This window comes from Chionomys nivalis, chromosome 12 (genome assembly GCF_950005125.1).
Source record: "Chionomys nivalis chromosome 12, mChiNiv1.1, whole genome shotgun sequence".
Classification (NCBI taxonomy): domain Eukaryota; kingdom Metazoa; phylum Chordata; class Mammalia; order Rodentia; family Cricetidae; genus Chionomys; species Chionomys nivalis.
Window position 1 is genome coordinate 37141008 of NC_080097.1, and position 18184 is coordinate 37159191.

The following is an 18184-nucleotide window of genomic DNA, read 5'->3' on the forward strand; positions in this document are numbered from 1 at the left end:
ATTGTATGCCTACCTTATATGATGCTGTAGTTTTATTCTAGGCACAATATAGGAATAAAGAATTTATAGACGGAAGAGTAAACACAAATCTTATGGATTGTAACATTCTAAAATATGTTATTTAATAACAAGGAAAAATGATTGCTACCTCCTGGAGAAAAGAGGAAACATAATAAAACAGTTGATGCATTAAACATATAATCAAATTATCATGAATATTAAAATCCATGGGCTACTGCAAAGACAGTCGTAAAATAATCTAATAAAAAGTTTGAAACAGACAACTATTTTTTAAGTATCTCAACAATTTAAGTCATTGAAAATTCAGTTGTTTTTACTTTGTACGGTAGTGAGTCCAACACGGTTACAAGCAGGCATTCAGGGTGAAATGACCATGTGAATGTGCACACCCACTCTTCTGCTAGCTTCCTGCAAGCACTGCCACTGTCTACCTAGTGCTGTGCACTATAGACTGGGAGGCACTTTAACCCATAGCTACCTTGTTGAAACAAAAGGAAAGAAGAAGAAGAACAAGAAGAGGAGGAGGAGGAGGAGGAGGAGGAGGAGGAGGAGGAGGAGGAGGAGGAGGAGGAGGAGGAAGAAGAAGAAGAAGAAGAAGAAGAAGAAGAAGAAGAAGAAGAAGAAGAAGAAGAAGAAGAAGAAGAAGAAGAAGAAGAAGAAAAGGAAAATATCGGTTATTGAGACAGGCCTCTGTCTCTACTGGGTGCTGACTCTAAAGAGATGGAAGGACCGTCAGTGCTCTTTCCTACTATGCTGTCGGTCTGTTCTGTATTTCATGGGCTTCTTTTACTCCGAGGCGTTTTCTTAACTCAGCTGCAGTGTTTTCCAGTTGCTGGATGTTCCATTGCCAATTCCTCCTATTTAACTGAATCTTGTTCACCTGACAATGCAAACGCTTAAGAATTGCATCATATCTTTTACGTTGCACCTGTTGAAAGACAGTACACATCAACAGTGCTTGTGAGCACACACAGTCAGGAGGTAATAACAGATGCTCTGACTCCTCTGGAGGGAAGCACTCAACTAGAAATCATTTATTGAAATAATCAACACACACAAGAATTATGTAAGTATTCAACATATTATTAGTGCTGAAAGTTTTCTATGTAAAATGTAAAATCATATCTTATGTTGTGGGTATTATTATTGTTGTGTGTGTGTGTGTGTGTGTTTGCGTGTCTAGAAACTAAAAATCAGATAATTTGAACACAATTCCAAAGTTCACAAACAGTGGTGTTTGGGATTTGAACCCAAATTAGCCATCCAGGATGGAATACCTGCTTGTCAAGGCACCTACCCAGTGTTAAGTAAATGTGGTCTGAAGGTGCCTCTTTACTGAGTCCTATCTGATGGACTGCAATCTTAGTATCTAAACTGAGCGCTTACAAGCATGTATTTGTAACACAGCTGACTCTCAGCAGATCGCAGCAGCCATGTCTCAGTAGCTCTCGTCTGCCAGCTGGAAAGACCATGCTCATTGTGAGCTGTGACCAGTGGAGCTGCTTCTGGATCTCCCTTCCATTTACTGTCCAGAAATACTGCCTGCCCATACCACTGACAGCTGCTGAACCTCTTCTGTCTCTGATGACTTACCAATTCACAAATCATTCATTGTTCTCTTACACTCAGTTGAATTTAATTGTTCTAATGTCTTCTACCACTAATTAAGAGAAATGGTTCTGTTTTCTACATCTAGTGGCTCACTGAAACACACATACACACACACACACACACAAGATTTAAAAAATCTAAGACAGTAGTTCTCAACCTTCTTTATTCCTTTAATACAGTTCCTCATGTTGTGGTGACCCCCAATCATAAAATTATTTTTGTTGCTACTTCATACCTGTGATTTTGCTACTGTTACAAATTGCAATGCAAATATCTATGTCTGATGGTGGTCCTGAGCAACCCCTGTGAAAGGGTCACTGAGAGTCAAACCCACAGGTTGAGAACCACTGATGTAAGGGCTGATGTAGTCTATTTCCTTGCCACTAAGTAATTCGATAAATGTATTTGAAGCCAGACGTTGACACACTGCCAGGTAATAAAGGGGTGGAGATTACAAGCGATGCGGTGTCTGGCCACAAGAAGGTAAAACGTTTTATCCATTTATCTGCAAATTTCACAATTTCATTTTTTAAAAAGCCGAATGGAATTCAGTATATGTACTACATTCTCATCACCCATTCATAAGTAGGAGAATATTTCAGTTGTTTCCATTTCCTAGGTATTTATTATGAATAGAGCAGCAGTGGGCATGGCTAAGAAAGTATCTCTGAAGAGGAATGTTGAGTCCTTTGCGCATATGCCGCGAGTTACAGCTAGGTCACAAGGTGGATTTACCTTTAGCTTTCTGAGACTTGGACACACTGATTTCCACAGTGGCTACACAGGTTTGTAACCTCAACAACAGTAAATGAGGTTTCTGTTTCCTCACATCCTCACCAGCACTGTTGTTAGTTGCTTACTTGAGTTCAGTCATGTGGAGCAGGGTATGAAATCTTGAAGTACTTTTAATTTGCATCTCCTCAATTGCTAAGGATACTGGACACTTTCAAAGATGCTTCTTAACTAATTTTCTGTCTTATTTTGAGAACTTTTTAATTGGGTAATTTGTTTTCTTGGCTGCTTTTTGAATTCTTTGTATATTCTGATTAGCAATCACTTATTAGATGTATAGTTGGCAAGGATTCTATCCTACTTTGTGCATATGAATTTGAAGGTAAGACCCGATTTTTGAAGACACTACACACTTCAAACACAGGCCTTGGAGGAAACAAACTGAAACTGACTTGGAAGCCTTCTCCCTGAGGCCTAGCTCTCATAACATCCAAAAATGCCAAGGGGGGAAGAAACCAAAATTCTAACTAGCTGTAAAGTCCATGAGCCACAACCATCACCAGCATGGCAAGACGTATTCCAGGGTGCACCAGCAGCACTTATAGCTCAGAGGTGGTCAATAGCCATCTAATTGGACTTAATTCCTGCTCAATGCTTAGAGAATTCAAGCCTGTCACTGTAAACCTAGTCAACTACCTGGAGCTGGCGAGGTCATGGGCCCTAGAGGAAAACCTACTGCTGCTGCCACTCTCCTAAACGGGTACGGTTCCCAACAGCGTTCTGAACACACTCTCCTAAACGAGTACGGTTCCCAACAGCGTTCTGAACACACTCTCCTAAACGGGTACGGTTCCCAACAGCGTTCTGAACACACTCTCCTAAACGGGTACGGTTCCCAACAGCGTTCTGAACACACAGCTGCTGCAGAGTAATCCTCTTGTACATTCTAAGATTTGTCACTTGGATTAGTTTAATAAAACACTAGCTGGCCAGTAGCAAGGCAGGAAGTATAGGTGGGGCTACCAAATTAAGGATTTTGGGAAGAGGAAGGGGAGAGTCAGTGAGTCCCAGGAAAATGCAGAGAAGCAAGATTAGAATGCTGTACTGAGAAAAGGTACCAAGTCACGTGGCTAAGCAGAGATAAGAATGATGGGTTAATTTAAGTGTAAGAGTTAGCTAGTAACAAGCCTGAGCTATCAGGCAAGCATTTATAATTTATATTAAGCCTCGAGTCAATTATTTGGGAAGTAGCTGAGGGTATTTGGGAGCTGTTGGTGTGACAGAAACTCCAATTACACATTTCTTTATCCATGGATAAGTATAGGTCTTACCCCTCAGAGAAGCTTCATTTAGCAGCAAAATAAAAATTCCAGAAATACCCAACTTGAGAAAGTGCAGAGAACAAGTGAATATGGTGAGGTGCCTATCCCAGCGGATATAAACATCTACATACAACTCCACCAAGGCTCAGAGGACATGGTCCAAGAGGGTGGCAAAAGATTGCAAGAGCCAGAGGATCAGGATGTGTGCTACAAGATAGTGTCCTCTATATATGACAGAGTCCCATCCATGAATTCTTCACAATATAGTCCCCTAAACAAGACCTACACATTTCAGTTTTGATGGGAGACATCTCAAAATGAGGGTTTTATGCTCATTGAGCTTTTGAATAAAGAGCGATAGACAATTAATGGCTACTAAAAGAGGGAGAATCAGCCTTCTCCAGGAACAAGCCCCTCAATGGCTATTTTTATCTGTTGATAGAGATTGATAGCCAATCCCAAGCAGTCATCCCTGAGCCTAATATACATACTGAGGTTCTGAATTATGGTGATAGTAGGCACCCTCCATTAGAAGTAGGAGATCTCTCAGCTTGATCCTGGCTTTGTACATGTGTGAATGTCCCTAGTCAGGATTCCTGGGTGCAAGCAGCACTGGTCAATACCAAGCAACATAGGTTATGGTAGTTAAACAATTTAAATAATCCATTATTAAGATCAGACAAATTGCTTTTTGCATGTTCACATAATTATAAAAACATAACCATAATCTGCTTCAAAACATTTTTATTAACTTCCTAAGAAGACAAGTAACCATTAACACTCAATTCCATTTCTCTACCCCACTCTTTGCACTAGACAATCACTAATCTAATTTTTTTATATACATTTGCCTGTTCTGGGCATTCCATATAAGCAGAATCTTATAATTCTTTATAACTGGATTCTTTAACCTAGGATAATACGTTTTAGTATCAGCTAAAAAGTAGAATGTATCAGTGTGTTAGTATTTCATCTTTTTTACTGTTAAATAATATCCCATTGTATGAAATAACACATTTTACTTATCCGTCTACCTGTTGATGAACATTTTTAATTTTTTATTATCATACTATTGTGAATATTCATGTATAGGTCCTTGTGTGCACATGTTTTTATCCTCTCTTGGCTATAAACCTAGGTAAAGAGTTATTAGGTCATGTGGTAATCATGTATAACCATCTGAAGAACTATTTTCCAGAATGACAATGACATTTTACATTCCCACTTATAATATGTGACAATTCCAATTTCCTTACACCCTCAAAATATTAATTACTATTTGCCATTTTTGTTAATAGTCATCCTTATGGGTCTGAAGTGTTATCTCACAGTTAAACATCTATTTTTTATTTATTTATTGGTGAGTGTCAAGTGTCAAGGGGCACATGTGTGGAAGTCAGAGGACAACTTGTGGAGTCCGTTCTTACCTTCCGCCATGTGGGCTCTGGGGGTTAACTCAGATTATGCTTGGTAGCAAATGCCTTTACTCGTCTCTCCAGTCCAATATTTATCTTAGATAAATCAATACAATTACATAATAATAGGGCTGAGAAGGTACCTATTACACACACACACACACATGCACACGCACACATATTAGGTACTACTATAGCTATTACCACCAGGACCCAGATGGGGCCACATGCTCAATCTCCCCTTTCTTCCGTCTCTTTCTCAGCTTCTCTATTAGTGCTCAGAGGCTCTTTCCTGTGCTTACCGACAGGATACTATTGATAGTATGAAGAATACTATATACTACTTCATCTTCATATTTCTCAACACACAAAATAAAATAGGATTGTTGGTCCGGACTCCAATTCCCAGCCTGCCAAGCACTTGGACTCCAACTCCCAGTCTGCCAAGTGCTGACCCCTCCCTGGGTAGGGTCAGGGCCACTCACACAGGGTATTTAGGGTCACAATGGAACAAGGAACCGTGATTTTGGATTTGCGTGTGCATTCCCTCTGTCTTCTGCCTGCCATGCTCTTGGCCACCCAGGAGTCTGCCACCTATTAAACTCAGGCATTTAATTTGGTTTAATCTGGTCTGATTGGATTCCTTTGCACTGGCAGAGAGGCTCTGTTAGAAAATATTCTTAACAAGGATGACCAAGGAAAACAATCATGTTGAAGCATCACTGTGCATGCACCAACAGCAGAACTGGAATGATATTGTAAACACTTCAAAATACTGATATATAAACAAAGTAAGAACTCACCAATTAACACTTCAAATAAAATGCAATAAGTTATATAAGTATATAATGCATATACATATAGTCAATGTTTGTTAATTTTGAAAATCAAATGATGTAGTCTACTTAGCCAACCAGGTTTGTTGGCATGTTAGCTAAACAAAAATAACTTTATAAGGATTAAAAGTCAATGAATATAGGCTGGCCAGGGAAATAGGTAAGCTAACTAGAGATCTTCACCTCTCCTTCAGCTCCTCCAAATCTAAACCCCCAATCTAATTCAAAGATCTACAGCTGATCAACCAGCTGTGGCCACCTTCTCCCATCCCTGACCCTCTTTTCAGGGCATCACACTTCACTCCTAACTTTCCTCCCACTACTCATTGCTTTATCCCAGATCCAGACTCTACCAAGCATTCTCTGGGAAATACCAGACCACTCCAACCAGGGAAGCAGGCAGGCCAGTTTCATATCCTCACGTCTCTCTTTGCTCCAATCCCCCAATCTCATGCCCAACTCTGCGGCAGAAAATCTGCTGCAACTCCCCATCCTCCCCTGTCCCATCTCCAGTGGATCACACAGAGCTCCCCTTCCTCCCCTGCCCCCATTTCCAGTGGATACACAGAGCTCCCCTTCCTCCCCTGCCCCCATCTCCAGTGGATTCACAGAGCTCCCCTTCCTCCCCTGCCCCCATCTCCAGTGGATCACACAGAGCTCCCCTACTAACCTCCCTATGCCCACTCATTGCTTCATCTCTAACCTCAACTTCACCAGGATTCCCCAGAATCCCACAGGTCACTGTGACCAGGGAAGCAAGCAGACTAACTGCAGATCTTCACCTGTCCCCTCCTTCAAGTCCAATCCTGATGTCACCCCCAGACCTGCAGCAGATGTTCTGCTCTGGTCTCTCCTTACTCTCTGCCTCAGTCCTCATGGAACTTTCTCCAAACTTGACCACACACTCAGACACAAAGCAGGTCTCAGCAGATATAAGAAAACTAAAATACAAAAAACACAGACTAGCTAAAACTATCATGAGTAATTAAAGAACTGTGGGAGCTATCACTATTCCCAGTTTCAAGTTATACTGCAAAACTATAGTAACAAAAACAGTATGGTATTGGCACAAAAACAGACAGTTTAATCAATGGAATTGTACTGTAGACCCAGCATAAATCCACACCTATATGAGCACCTGATTTTTCATAAATAATCCAGAAATAGACTCTGGAAAAAAGACAGCATCTTCAACAAATGGTGCTGTTCAAATTGGGTGACTGCATGTAGAAGAATCCAAATAAGTCCATACTTACCACCTGAACAAAACTCAACTCTAATAGATAACAGATCTCAACATAAAACTAGATATACTGAACCTGATAAAAAAAGAAAGTACAGAAAAGCCTTGAACTCATTGGCACAGGAAGAGACTTTCTAAACAGAACATTAGCACAGGCAATAAGACCAACAATTAATAAATGGAACCTTATGAAACTGAGACGCTTCTCTACAGCATAGGATACCATCATTAGGGTCATTAGGAAAAAGCAGCAGGCTACATAATGAGAAAATGTTTTATACATCTGATAGAACTAATATTGAGAATATAAAAGAACTCAGACTAGATACTAAGAAAACAAATAACCCAAGTAAAAACAGGGTGCAGACATTGTGGTAGTTTGGATGTAATTGGACCCATAATCTCATAGAGTGACATTATTAGAAGTTGCGCCTATTGGAGGAAGTATCACTGTGAAGCATGCTTTGGGGTTTCCCATGCTCAGGATAACACCCAGGTCAGTCTGCAAGATGGACTCTCAGTTATTATTCCAGCACCACATCTGCCCGCACACCACCATGCTCCTCACCATGCTGATAATGGACTAAACCTCTGAAACCATAAGCTCTAGTAAATATTTTCCTTATAAGAGTTGCCATGGTTTGGTGTCTCTTCACAGCAATAGAAACCCCAATTAAGATAGAAGTTGGTACCAAGGCCTCGGGTATTGCTGTGATAGGCCTGACCATCGTTTTGTTTGGAGTAATATGGACTTTAGGAGTCTGGGTTAGAAAAGCAGAATGCTTTAAAAAATGCTGCTTAATAGAAGCATGGAAGACAGTGGTGCTGAATGTGATTGGATTAACTGTGGGGATCAAGAGGTTTCAGGGGAGAAAAATGTTAACATGTGGCCTAGAAACTGGTCTTGTGATATTTTGGTGAAGAAAGAGGCTACTTTTTGCCTCTGGCTGAAGCGTCTGCCTGAGGCTAAACTGAAGAGATTCTCGGATTAATTTTATTGGCAGAAAGTAATCTCAAAACAGCCTAGTATTCAGACTCTGTTGTGTGGATATTAGTAATAACTCTAATGATGATTTATTTTTTTTTTAAAAAAAAAAAAAGAGCAAGCAGATCAGGGTAAATTGCAAAATGTAAATTTTGAGGAGAAAAGAGCATCAGAAAGTAGAATAGAACAAAGTTCATGGCAATAAATGGATTAAGAAATAAAATAAAGGGACAGCCTGAATATGTTACCTTAGTTGGTTAACTGATTTGTTTCTTTTAAATTCTTGATATGATCATTTGTAGGGAGTTAAGTTCTGAGTCAATGTATATTGCTTGACATGGGCATGGCCATGTGAAAAACACAAATGCCTCAGACCATCGGAAGTGGTAAAGCTCTCTCAGGGTGAAGCTCAGAGGGATGGAAAACTCTGGATTTTGTCACTTTCTTCTAAAAGTATTGTGTTTTGTTCTAATTTCAACTAAATTACTAGAAGATCATCCTGAACTTGTAACAATGTAATACTTAGTAGAGTGTTTATTTCTGTTCTGTCCTGAGGTTCTGGTCTTAAGTCCAGCTCTTGTCTCAGTTAGCATTATGGATGTTATGATTTAAATGGAAAAAACGTTCTCACAGGCTAACATGTTTGAATTTATATCTACTTGAATATGTTTTTAAAGATTTATTTTATTTGTCTTTAAGCGTGTATGTGTGTGCACGTGAGCTTGCATGTATGTGCATGTGTGTGCTTCTGTGTATATGTGCACATGAGGACACATGAGTTTGGGTGCCTACAGAGGACAGAGGCATCAGATCCCCCAGAGCTGAAAGCAACAGGCAGTTGAGAACTTATGTAGGTTCCAGGAATCAAACTCAGGTCTTCCACAGAAGTAAAAAGTGTTCTTAACCACTGAGCTATCTCTCCAGTCCTACTTGAATATTTCTTATATTGCCTTTAGCTCACCTTTTCACCTTTGCTTCCCTGGAGTTTTCATACAGGATGGATTGGCTTCTAACTCTGTAATCGTTTCTGTTCTTAACATCAATAAATGGATGCATTTGTCAGTTTTATAGATGAATGGTGTGTGGTACCAAGTCAAATACTCTTTGTTTGTAGGGGCTCTGAAAATGCACTCATTTCCCCTATCCCTTAAAATTTCAAGGCCAGACTGTACAAAATTTGGCAAGAGTAAATCATCAATACTTTATAAAATGTCTGTTACCACAAAATACTGCTTGCAACACTCACCAATTGCTAAATAATATTAAACTGCTCCATTTTTTCCTTGAGTTTGGCAAATAACACTTGTTATGCTTTGAATTAAAAAACATCACTAAGTGTTTTATATTTGACATCTGGTGTTCATGCTCTCCCAATTTTTTTGTTGGTGACTCATAGTTTATTCTTGCTTCCATCTTCTAAATAGGTGAGGACAGGCCGGGCGGTGGTGGCGCACGCCTTTAATCCCAGCACTTGGGAGGCAGAGGCAGGCGGATCTCTGTGAGTTCGAGACCAGCCTGGTCTACAAGAGCTAGTTCCAGGACAGGCTCCAAAACCACAGAGAAACCCTGTCTCGAAAAACCAAAAAATAAATAAATAAATAGGTGAGGACAGAAAATAGGGAGGAAAAGAAAGGCACTTACGAATAAATATCTAGAAATATCTTTCCCCATTCCATAAGTGACCTAGAAATATTGAAAACACTATTTGGAAGATAAAGATTGAAATTCAAGATCCATTTCAATTTTTTGCACAAAAAATGTAGAGGATAGAAGTATAGACTCTAAAATATGCAATGCATAAATATTTGAAAACATTAAGCATTAGAACAATGGTATAGTTAAGGGGAAAAATGACCTATGAACTTTCACAGGCCCATGAATAAAAATATTCAGAAAGGACAGAAAATACCACTCACAGGAAGAAATAACTAATAAAATCTCCCAGAATTTGAATTCAACCTTTCTAAAAAATTCTGGTTGTTTTCAGAACATCAGTGATCAGTTCATAACAAGTAGTAACAACAATTGTCTTTTTAAAGTGTAGTATTCTGAAGACAAATACGTGACTATTTATTTTCATTTTAATAATTATTGTGGAAAATTTTAATCTAAATTTATGAGTATGACATTGTGACAAAATTGAGGATTACTTTTTAATATATTAGGAGCAGTAAAACTACATCTGAAAAGCTTTTAATACAGCTAGACCTATTAACAAAGCTTAAAAGTTATTAAATTTCAGAGCAAGAAACTTTCCGATAAAAAAGTTTAAAACTTAACGTTAGCGAAAAGTCCTCAAAACCTAGCGTTAGTGGCCTCTCATCCTTCAGTACTTAAAGCGCCATTTTCCCATACTGTTTCTGGCAAAATAGAAATGTCTTCATTTGCTGGCTCTTCCTGTATAATTAAAAACCCTAAATATCAATCAGAAAACAAATATCAGAAGCCTCTGAAAACTGGAAAGAAGAAAGAAACATAGGTAAAGAATTCAGGCCCTAGGAATGACATGCATTTATTTCCATTTCCCTTACATACTCCAGAAAGGGTTCTCAAGAAGACAGCCACTCAGAAATGCCAATAAATACTTGAAGAAAAAGTCTCGAGGGAAGCCTCCTTCTCTTTCTAGACAGATAATGAAGAAAATAACAGCCTCCCAAGACAGAACACTTTCAGATAGTAACTCTGCTACTCAAAATGAAAATCACAAAACAAAATGTGGCTCTTCACCACCCGCACATGAGAAGAGTCACTTTAAAAATCCCATATTACATTATTGCTAGCAATACTGAAGTTCTCCAATCCAGTTGCTGAGGTGATTTCATTGGTCTAACTGTGAAGTTCCGAGTTTTGATGCTTTCTAAGCACTATATCTTATGGAATCAGTGGACTCCATGAAGATACTACTTTCATCAAGTTGCAATAAAAGCAGATGAAGCATAGTCAAGCCAGGGATTTTGCAGTACTCAGAGCTAAGAAAGCATTGTATAGTTTCAGCAGAGGGTGTGTATGAATGGTAAGACAAGGTACTAGTAGCAGAGGTCTGGAGGGCCAGCCAGAACACCCACATCTGGTTCACAGTGAAAAGAGACTCTCCAAAGAATGTTGGCAGAGACTACCAATAAGATATGAACTTAAGCTGCCTCCTGGAAGTAAATACAATCTAGAGTCTTAAAACATAGTAACCAACACATCTATATGCCAATGGAAAACCAGTTATCATACCAAGAACCAAAATCTTAATACTAGTAAGAAATGAAATTCAGGATATAACAACATCTCTGTAACATCAGAGTTATCTGATGAGCAATTCAAGGCACTCACAATACACATGCTGCTAGAGAAAGCCACAAACATGGGAAGATGAAGAAATACTTGGCAAAGGATTTAAGCAAAAAATTTAAAAAATCAAGTTGAAATTGAAAGGCTAAGTGATTAAATAACTGAACAAAAACTCAATGGATCTCAGTAGCTGGAGAGTATAAAAGAAAAAGTAATAAGGAAGAAAAGCACTAGAAATTACTCAGTTTGAGCAAGAGATAAAATTAAATTAACAAAAGGGTGATGGAAATGTCTAACATTGACTTTGGTGAAGGTCACACCAGGCAGAAAGTGTGAAAATCCTTTGGATTAGATGCCTTAAATGCTAAATTATACTATTATATGTAGTAATTTATCAATAAAGCTTTTTTAAAAGTTCAATTGATGAAATTCCAATTAAATGGTGAAAGAGACACAAAAGCACTTGCTTAAGATGCATGGGAAGTTCAGTGTTTGGATCAAGCGGTGGAACTGATATGCATAGATATTAATCAAAATTAATTAAGCAAAGTATATAAAATGTGTGTATTTTCTCCTTAACAATGACACTTAAGAATTGGTTATTGTAAGAACTTATTACATAATATCAAATTTCTTTCCAATATATTTTCAGCAATTTATAATCATAAAGGATGTATTAAAATTCAAGTGTGACATAATATTGATAACTTTGTGGCTAAATAAATGGCATTATAGCTTGAATTATCAATAATTTATTGTTAAGTGATGCTGGAAAAACTGGATATCCACTTTCAGAAGAATGAAATTAGATCCATATCTCTCACCCTGCATAAAAATCAATTCAAACTTGATCAAAGACCTTAATTTAAAACAGGGAATGTTGCAACTGCTAAAGGAATACATAGAATATACTTCCCTTCAAGATGTACATATAAATAAGAACTTTCTGACTAAGACCCCAATATCAGAAGAAATATCCCCAATGATTAATAAATTGGATGACATGAAATTTAAAAGGTTTTACCCAGGAAACTGAATAGACAGCTTCAGAATGCATGAAAATATTTGGTACCCTATCCTGCCAACAGAGGACTGATTTCTACAACACATAGCCAATTGTAAAAATTAAACCCCCAAAATAAAAATGCCATCAACAAGTGAGCCAATGAACAGTTTTAAAAAGAAGAAAGACAAATGGTAATAAATATTTTTAAGATGTTTAGTATCTTTAGTTATAATGAAAATGCAAATTAAAACTACTCTTAAATTTCATATTTCCCCAGTCAAATGGTATCAAGAAAAGAAACGATTGCTAGAAAGGTAATGGGAAGAGGAGGAGCCCTTCTTCATTGCTGGTAGGAAAGCAACAGTGCAGCCACTAGAGACCAGGGTGGTTGCTTCTCAAAGCATTAAAAATAGAACTTCCAAACGGCAAGATATAGTACTCCCAGGCACATGCCCAAGGGCTCATCCTATTACAGAGAGTTTTTACGGCCATGTTCATCATTATTTTTTATAATAACAAAGAAATAGATGACAAGAACATATGAGTGGATAGTGTGACTGTACTATGTACACAATAGAATTTTATTAAGTTAATAAGAAAAGTGAATTATGAAATTTGGGGGCAAATATATAGAATTGAAAAAGTAAGTAAGTGATGTAGTCCAGGCTCCAAATGACAAACACCAGACTTCACCTCTCATATATAGATCCTTGTCACTAACTGTTAACTATGTGTATGGGGGGGACAAATATAAATAAGAACCAGGAAATTAGAAAGGGGCCCATGAGACTAGAGAAAAGAGCCCTTAGTGGAGGACATGGGAAAAAACATAACAAAATGAAAGGGAAACCTTGGTGTTAAAATGTTACAGCGGAGAAGAGTATGGAAGATGAAGGAGGGAGGGGAAGAGTAACCAACCAAAATGAAGTGTGTATGCAAATCACACTGGAAACCTACTTTGTAAGATAACTTAAACATAAAAATGTAATATTGTTTAAAAAATAAACACAAAAATTGTGAAAGTGGTTTTTATTTTTTGTTTGCTTATTTATTATTGTTTAAATATACATGCTTAAATAAGTATTTCCATGTCACATACTCATTGGGTTTCTGTCTTATTGACATGTCCTTGACTTTTTCTCTTCTTTTATGTTTCACAAATCTTTCTAAGAACTGAGTCTGCCTTCTCTATTGTTAGGTGAGTAAAATATTTAGCCACAGAGTTCATTTTATCTTTAAAAATGTTTCTTTAATACAGAGTTAAATTTTCTCTTGCATTTCTTAAATGCTTTTAAGAGAGTATAAGAGAGTATAGGTATCATAAGAGAGGAATTCAACTTAGCGTTCTCTATATAGTTGAACTGTTTTCACACGTGTGTGGAGTGGGTATGGTGTAATGTTGTGTGTTGTGATGCATGTGTGTAAGGGTGAGTGCATGCCACAACGGCACACGTGTGGAGGTCAGAGAATAACCTGCATCAACAGAGTCTGTCCTTCCTTCATGTGGTTCTCAGGGATGATATTCAGACTGTTAGTTGTAGTAATATTTCATTTGTATTTTAATAAATAAAGTTTGTCTGAAGATCAGAATTCAAAACAACCACACTAATCAGTCGTACAGCCCAGGCAGTGGTGGCACACACTTTAATCACAGGAGCTAGACTAGTTAGCCATAGGGCCAGGCAGTGGTGGTGCACACCTTTACCCCCAGCACTAGAGAGGAATATACGGCGGAATGAGACAGGAACTCACTCTCTTTGAGTCTGAAGATTTCACAGAGGTAAGAGCTCTCTAGTGGTTTGGCTGCTCTGCTTTCCTGATCATCAGGTTTAACCCCAATATCTATCTCTGGGTATTTATTATTCGTGCTACAGTTAGTTTTGGGGGCAAGCACCCTCACCTGCTGAACCATCTCACTGGCAAAGTTTAGCTTATTTTGTTTATGCCATCATGAATGGGAGCTACTTCTAGATCTTTTCTCTATTTCATTAATCATTTTTCTATTTTCACACCAGTTACATACTACCTTACTACTGACAACATATTAATAAATTGATGCATAAAACAAAAAATATAAACGAAATGCCTAATCTAATTTAAATTCCTACTGAAGTATAAGATAAAATCATAGGTTTGCTTTTTTTTTTACTGAAAATATGTAAAGGCAAAGGCTTTTCATCTTAAAATTATTTTGATGTTTTTAATATCATGTCAAATTATTGTTGCATTAAAGGTGAAATTATTTTCTATTTGCCATTAACAGCCCATTCTCTTCCATATTTGCTTTCCATTCATACAGACAATAACAAATGTTCAGGGTTGCACCAGCATGGAAGAAATTAGTTTCCCTTTCATTTTCCTTATTTATTTGCTTTGGTTTGAAGAAAGAGTCTTGCTCTATAGTCAGGACTGGACTCTAATAAATTTGTCTTAATATCCTAAATGCTGGGATGATGGGTAAGAACCATAGCACCCAACCTCATTTTCATTTTATATACATATATAAAACATCTATACATGTGTCTATGTAAACATATTATTTATATATACAATATATATAAAACAACAAATATATATATTCGCTCTCAAGAATATATGTATACATATATATTGACTCTTGAGAGTTGCATATATGAAATCAAGAAGTCTAGAACAATGCTTTCTACTGTCCTTTGCTCTATTTTCAAGATGCCAATGTCTAGAATAGTCATTCTTTTTGAGCACCGAAGCCTTTGCTTTCTAGCCATTAATTACCAAGTGGTTGTTAGAATGAGACCTGGAAGAATTCCACAGAATTCTAAATCAGATATCTATTTCACATGGTATTACTTTGTAGACCAGGCTGACTTCAAACTCTGTCCTTCCAAGGGCTAGGATTATAGGCATGTGTTGTGCCTGGTAAGACCTTATCTGATGTGACTACTCGCTTTGTTTGAATACTTTCACATATTTGAAGGGAGTGTTATCTCTTGTTTTTAGTGTCTAATGTTTAGTCAAATTCTTTCTTGTTCTTTAGCTGTTTTGAAACTCAAAAGTAAATTATGAAAATACAAATATAGCATAATCTTAAGACATAGTCTCACAAAATATTTAAATATAGATAATTCACACTTACCTCTATTTCTTTTCTTAGCTTTTCATGTGTCTTTTTCTCTTCTTCAATAGAATATGTTTTCTCAATGATTGAATTTTTTACCGTCGTAATTTTATTCATTAGCTTTGAAATGTCTTCCTGAATATTTGTAAAATTTAAAATATTCAAGTCAACAATAATCAAAATAAACCCAAGACAGTCAGTGCTTTCATAATATATGAAAACTAGCCTAACATTTAAATTTTGAAAACAGGATTAAAACATTACTTCTATGACCATACAAAATAAAAAACTACTATTTACACAAAACAAACCTGGATTTGAAAACAAAATAAAACACAAAGGAAAGTAGCAGTTGTGCTGACGAATCCCTGACAACAGAGCAGAGGATACCTTTTAAGTCTCTAGCAAGGAGGGGGACATATTTTAAATTGGTATCCTCTATGGTTTTCAAAGATTAGTAAGAGGAATACAAAGATGCTCAACTGCAATCATGAATTCAGTTTGTCTACATAATAGCATTAATCACATGAACTTATTTGGTCTATCTTCATCAGAATAGAAGCCAGAGACTGAACATTTTTCATGAATTACTCTTTCTGCGGTAAATGGATTAATTGTTCACTGTGATTTGGACCACACACACACACACACACACACACACACACACACACACACAATAAAGCCACAGATGATCTATATCTCCTTTAAGCAACAACGCATTTGGAAAGTTGTTATTTAATTTATATATCTTATTGCTATATGTACTTACTTAAGGTTTAAAACTTGTAAAAACAGTTTCTGAATGTAGAACTATTGGTATTACATTAATTTAACTATTATTTACTATATATACTTACAAAAATCAGAAAAGGGTTTAGTAAGTAACACTTCAAACCTGTATTTGTGTTGTATAGCTCCCTTGTGGATTTTGGAGATTTTCCATAAGATCTTCTTTCATTGTCTTTAGGTTTTTGATGAGATCTCGCTTTTCATAGAGTTCAGTCATAAATGAGCATTTGCTGTCTATCTCTCCTAAGCTATCTTTATAGGCTTTTATTTTTGCATAATATGCATTATATTTTATCATTTTTTCCTTGAAATTTTCTTGGGCTGTTTCTGAATCAAATTTAAGCTTTACAGTTTCTGAATATAAGGACTCAATCTGAGCTTCCAAGAGTCCACACCGAAGTCTGGAATTCTCCACGGCCGCATCTTGCTGGTGCATCTGCCTCTCTGTTTCTTTAGCTTCTGCAGCAGTAGCTGCTATTTGACTTTCAAGATCACGAAGTTCAATCTGTAATAAATTCCATAAATATCAGGAATGATTAATTCATTAGTATTCATCACAGAGGAAAGTCATTATTTTGACCCATAATGCACATAAAAAGTCACAACATAAAAATATACCTTTATAAGATATAAAAAAAATGACTCATAATAGAAGACATGCAATTGCACAATATACACTTATAGAATCACAGAAGGGTCCCAGAGTTGTATATTTCTCGCTTGCTTACTTAATCCTAAAGTCTTAAAGTTATATAATTTAGCATATTATGAATAATGGAGATATTTAGTCATTTTAAAAACGCATTTATAGGTACCAGAAGTATTCATTCAAATAAGACAATGTGGTAAAATTTATATAGCCCAGAGTTAAGTAACCTAAAGACTAGGTTCCAGCATCTTTACTGCTTTTTACCAATCTTGATGATCACACATAAGCAAGTCTCACTTCCTCCACTTGCAAAATGAACATAAAGGTATCCATGCTTTTCCGGGGATCCACCGTCGCTGACTCACGCATCCGTGGTTTTCATCTCACCAGTTTCTGTGGATCTCCTTAGTCACTTCTTACTACCTCTTCGTCTCAACAACTCCTTCAAATATAGGACGTCCTCAGGGTGCAGCCATCATATTTCTTCTTGTCAGTATATGTGTGTAATTAAGTAATTACAGAACTAGTCCCAGCTTTTCTATTTTCCACTGACGGTCACAGACTATATGTGGTTACTGAGTTCTATATGCCACTGCCACAGGCCACTTCAAATCCATCATGCCCCCAAATCAGACTTTCCTTCCTCCCTCCCTAACCTATTTCTATTTGGATCAATTGCCACAGCACAAGACCTCAGTGATATTTATCATGGACATGCCTGGGAGAAGTTGGTGTTGCTAGGTGACGCATAAGGTGGAGAGTAGGAAGGGGAAGAATGCAGAGGGCAGTGGGGTGAAGAGAAGGACTGAACAACCTGTTTTAAATGAGTGCTGGCTTTCACTGGGCTGACTGGGGTGTCTTGGCTTTGTCCTGCATGCATTAAGCTCCAGAGGTATGTCTTCATGCTAGCAAACAAGGAAGTGGAAGTACGACTGTGTAAGAACTTTCCTAAAGCTTTCTGCTTGATTGACATGAGCTAATGCTCTAGTTAGTCACATGACCAAACACAGCTTCATGGGGTGGAAATGTATTTAGCACATTGGGAACACAATGACTACTACAAATTATAGAAGAAAACAGGTTCGTCGAAAGAAAGCTAACATGAATTTGCTCTTAAGAATGCGCCTTCTTAGGAGAGTCACAGCCTCATTGTCATAGGCAGCCATGATGAGGAACTTAGAGTGGAGAACATTAAGAGT

The 18184-nt window shown here is 37.3% G+C and overlaps 1 protein-coding gene across 1 annotated transcript in view; it reads right to left on the reverse strand.

Annotated features, from left to right (window-relative positions):
* Nucleotides 1-485: 485 nt before the first annotated feature.
* The window catches only part of Ccdc122 (coiled-coil domain containing 122), a 37600-nt gene continuing 19901 nt past the window's right edge, over nt 486-18184 (reverse strand). Inside the window, exons 4-6 of the mRNA XM_057786535.1 lie at nt 16443-16841; nt 15566-15682; nt 486-949 (exon numbers count right to left, since the gene is read on the reverse strand). Coding sequence (XP_057642518.1) covers nt 770-949; nt 15566-15682; nt 16443-16841 — 696 coding nt within the window. The 3' untranslated portion in view covers nt 486-769. The remainder of the gene's footprint in view (nt 950-15565; nt 15683-16442; nt 16842-18184) is intronic.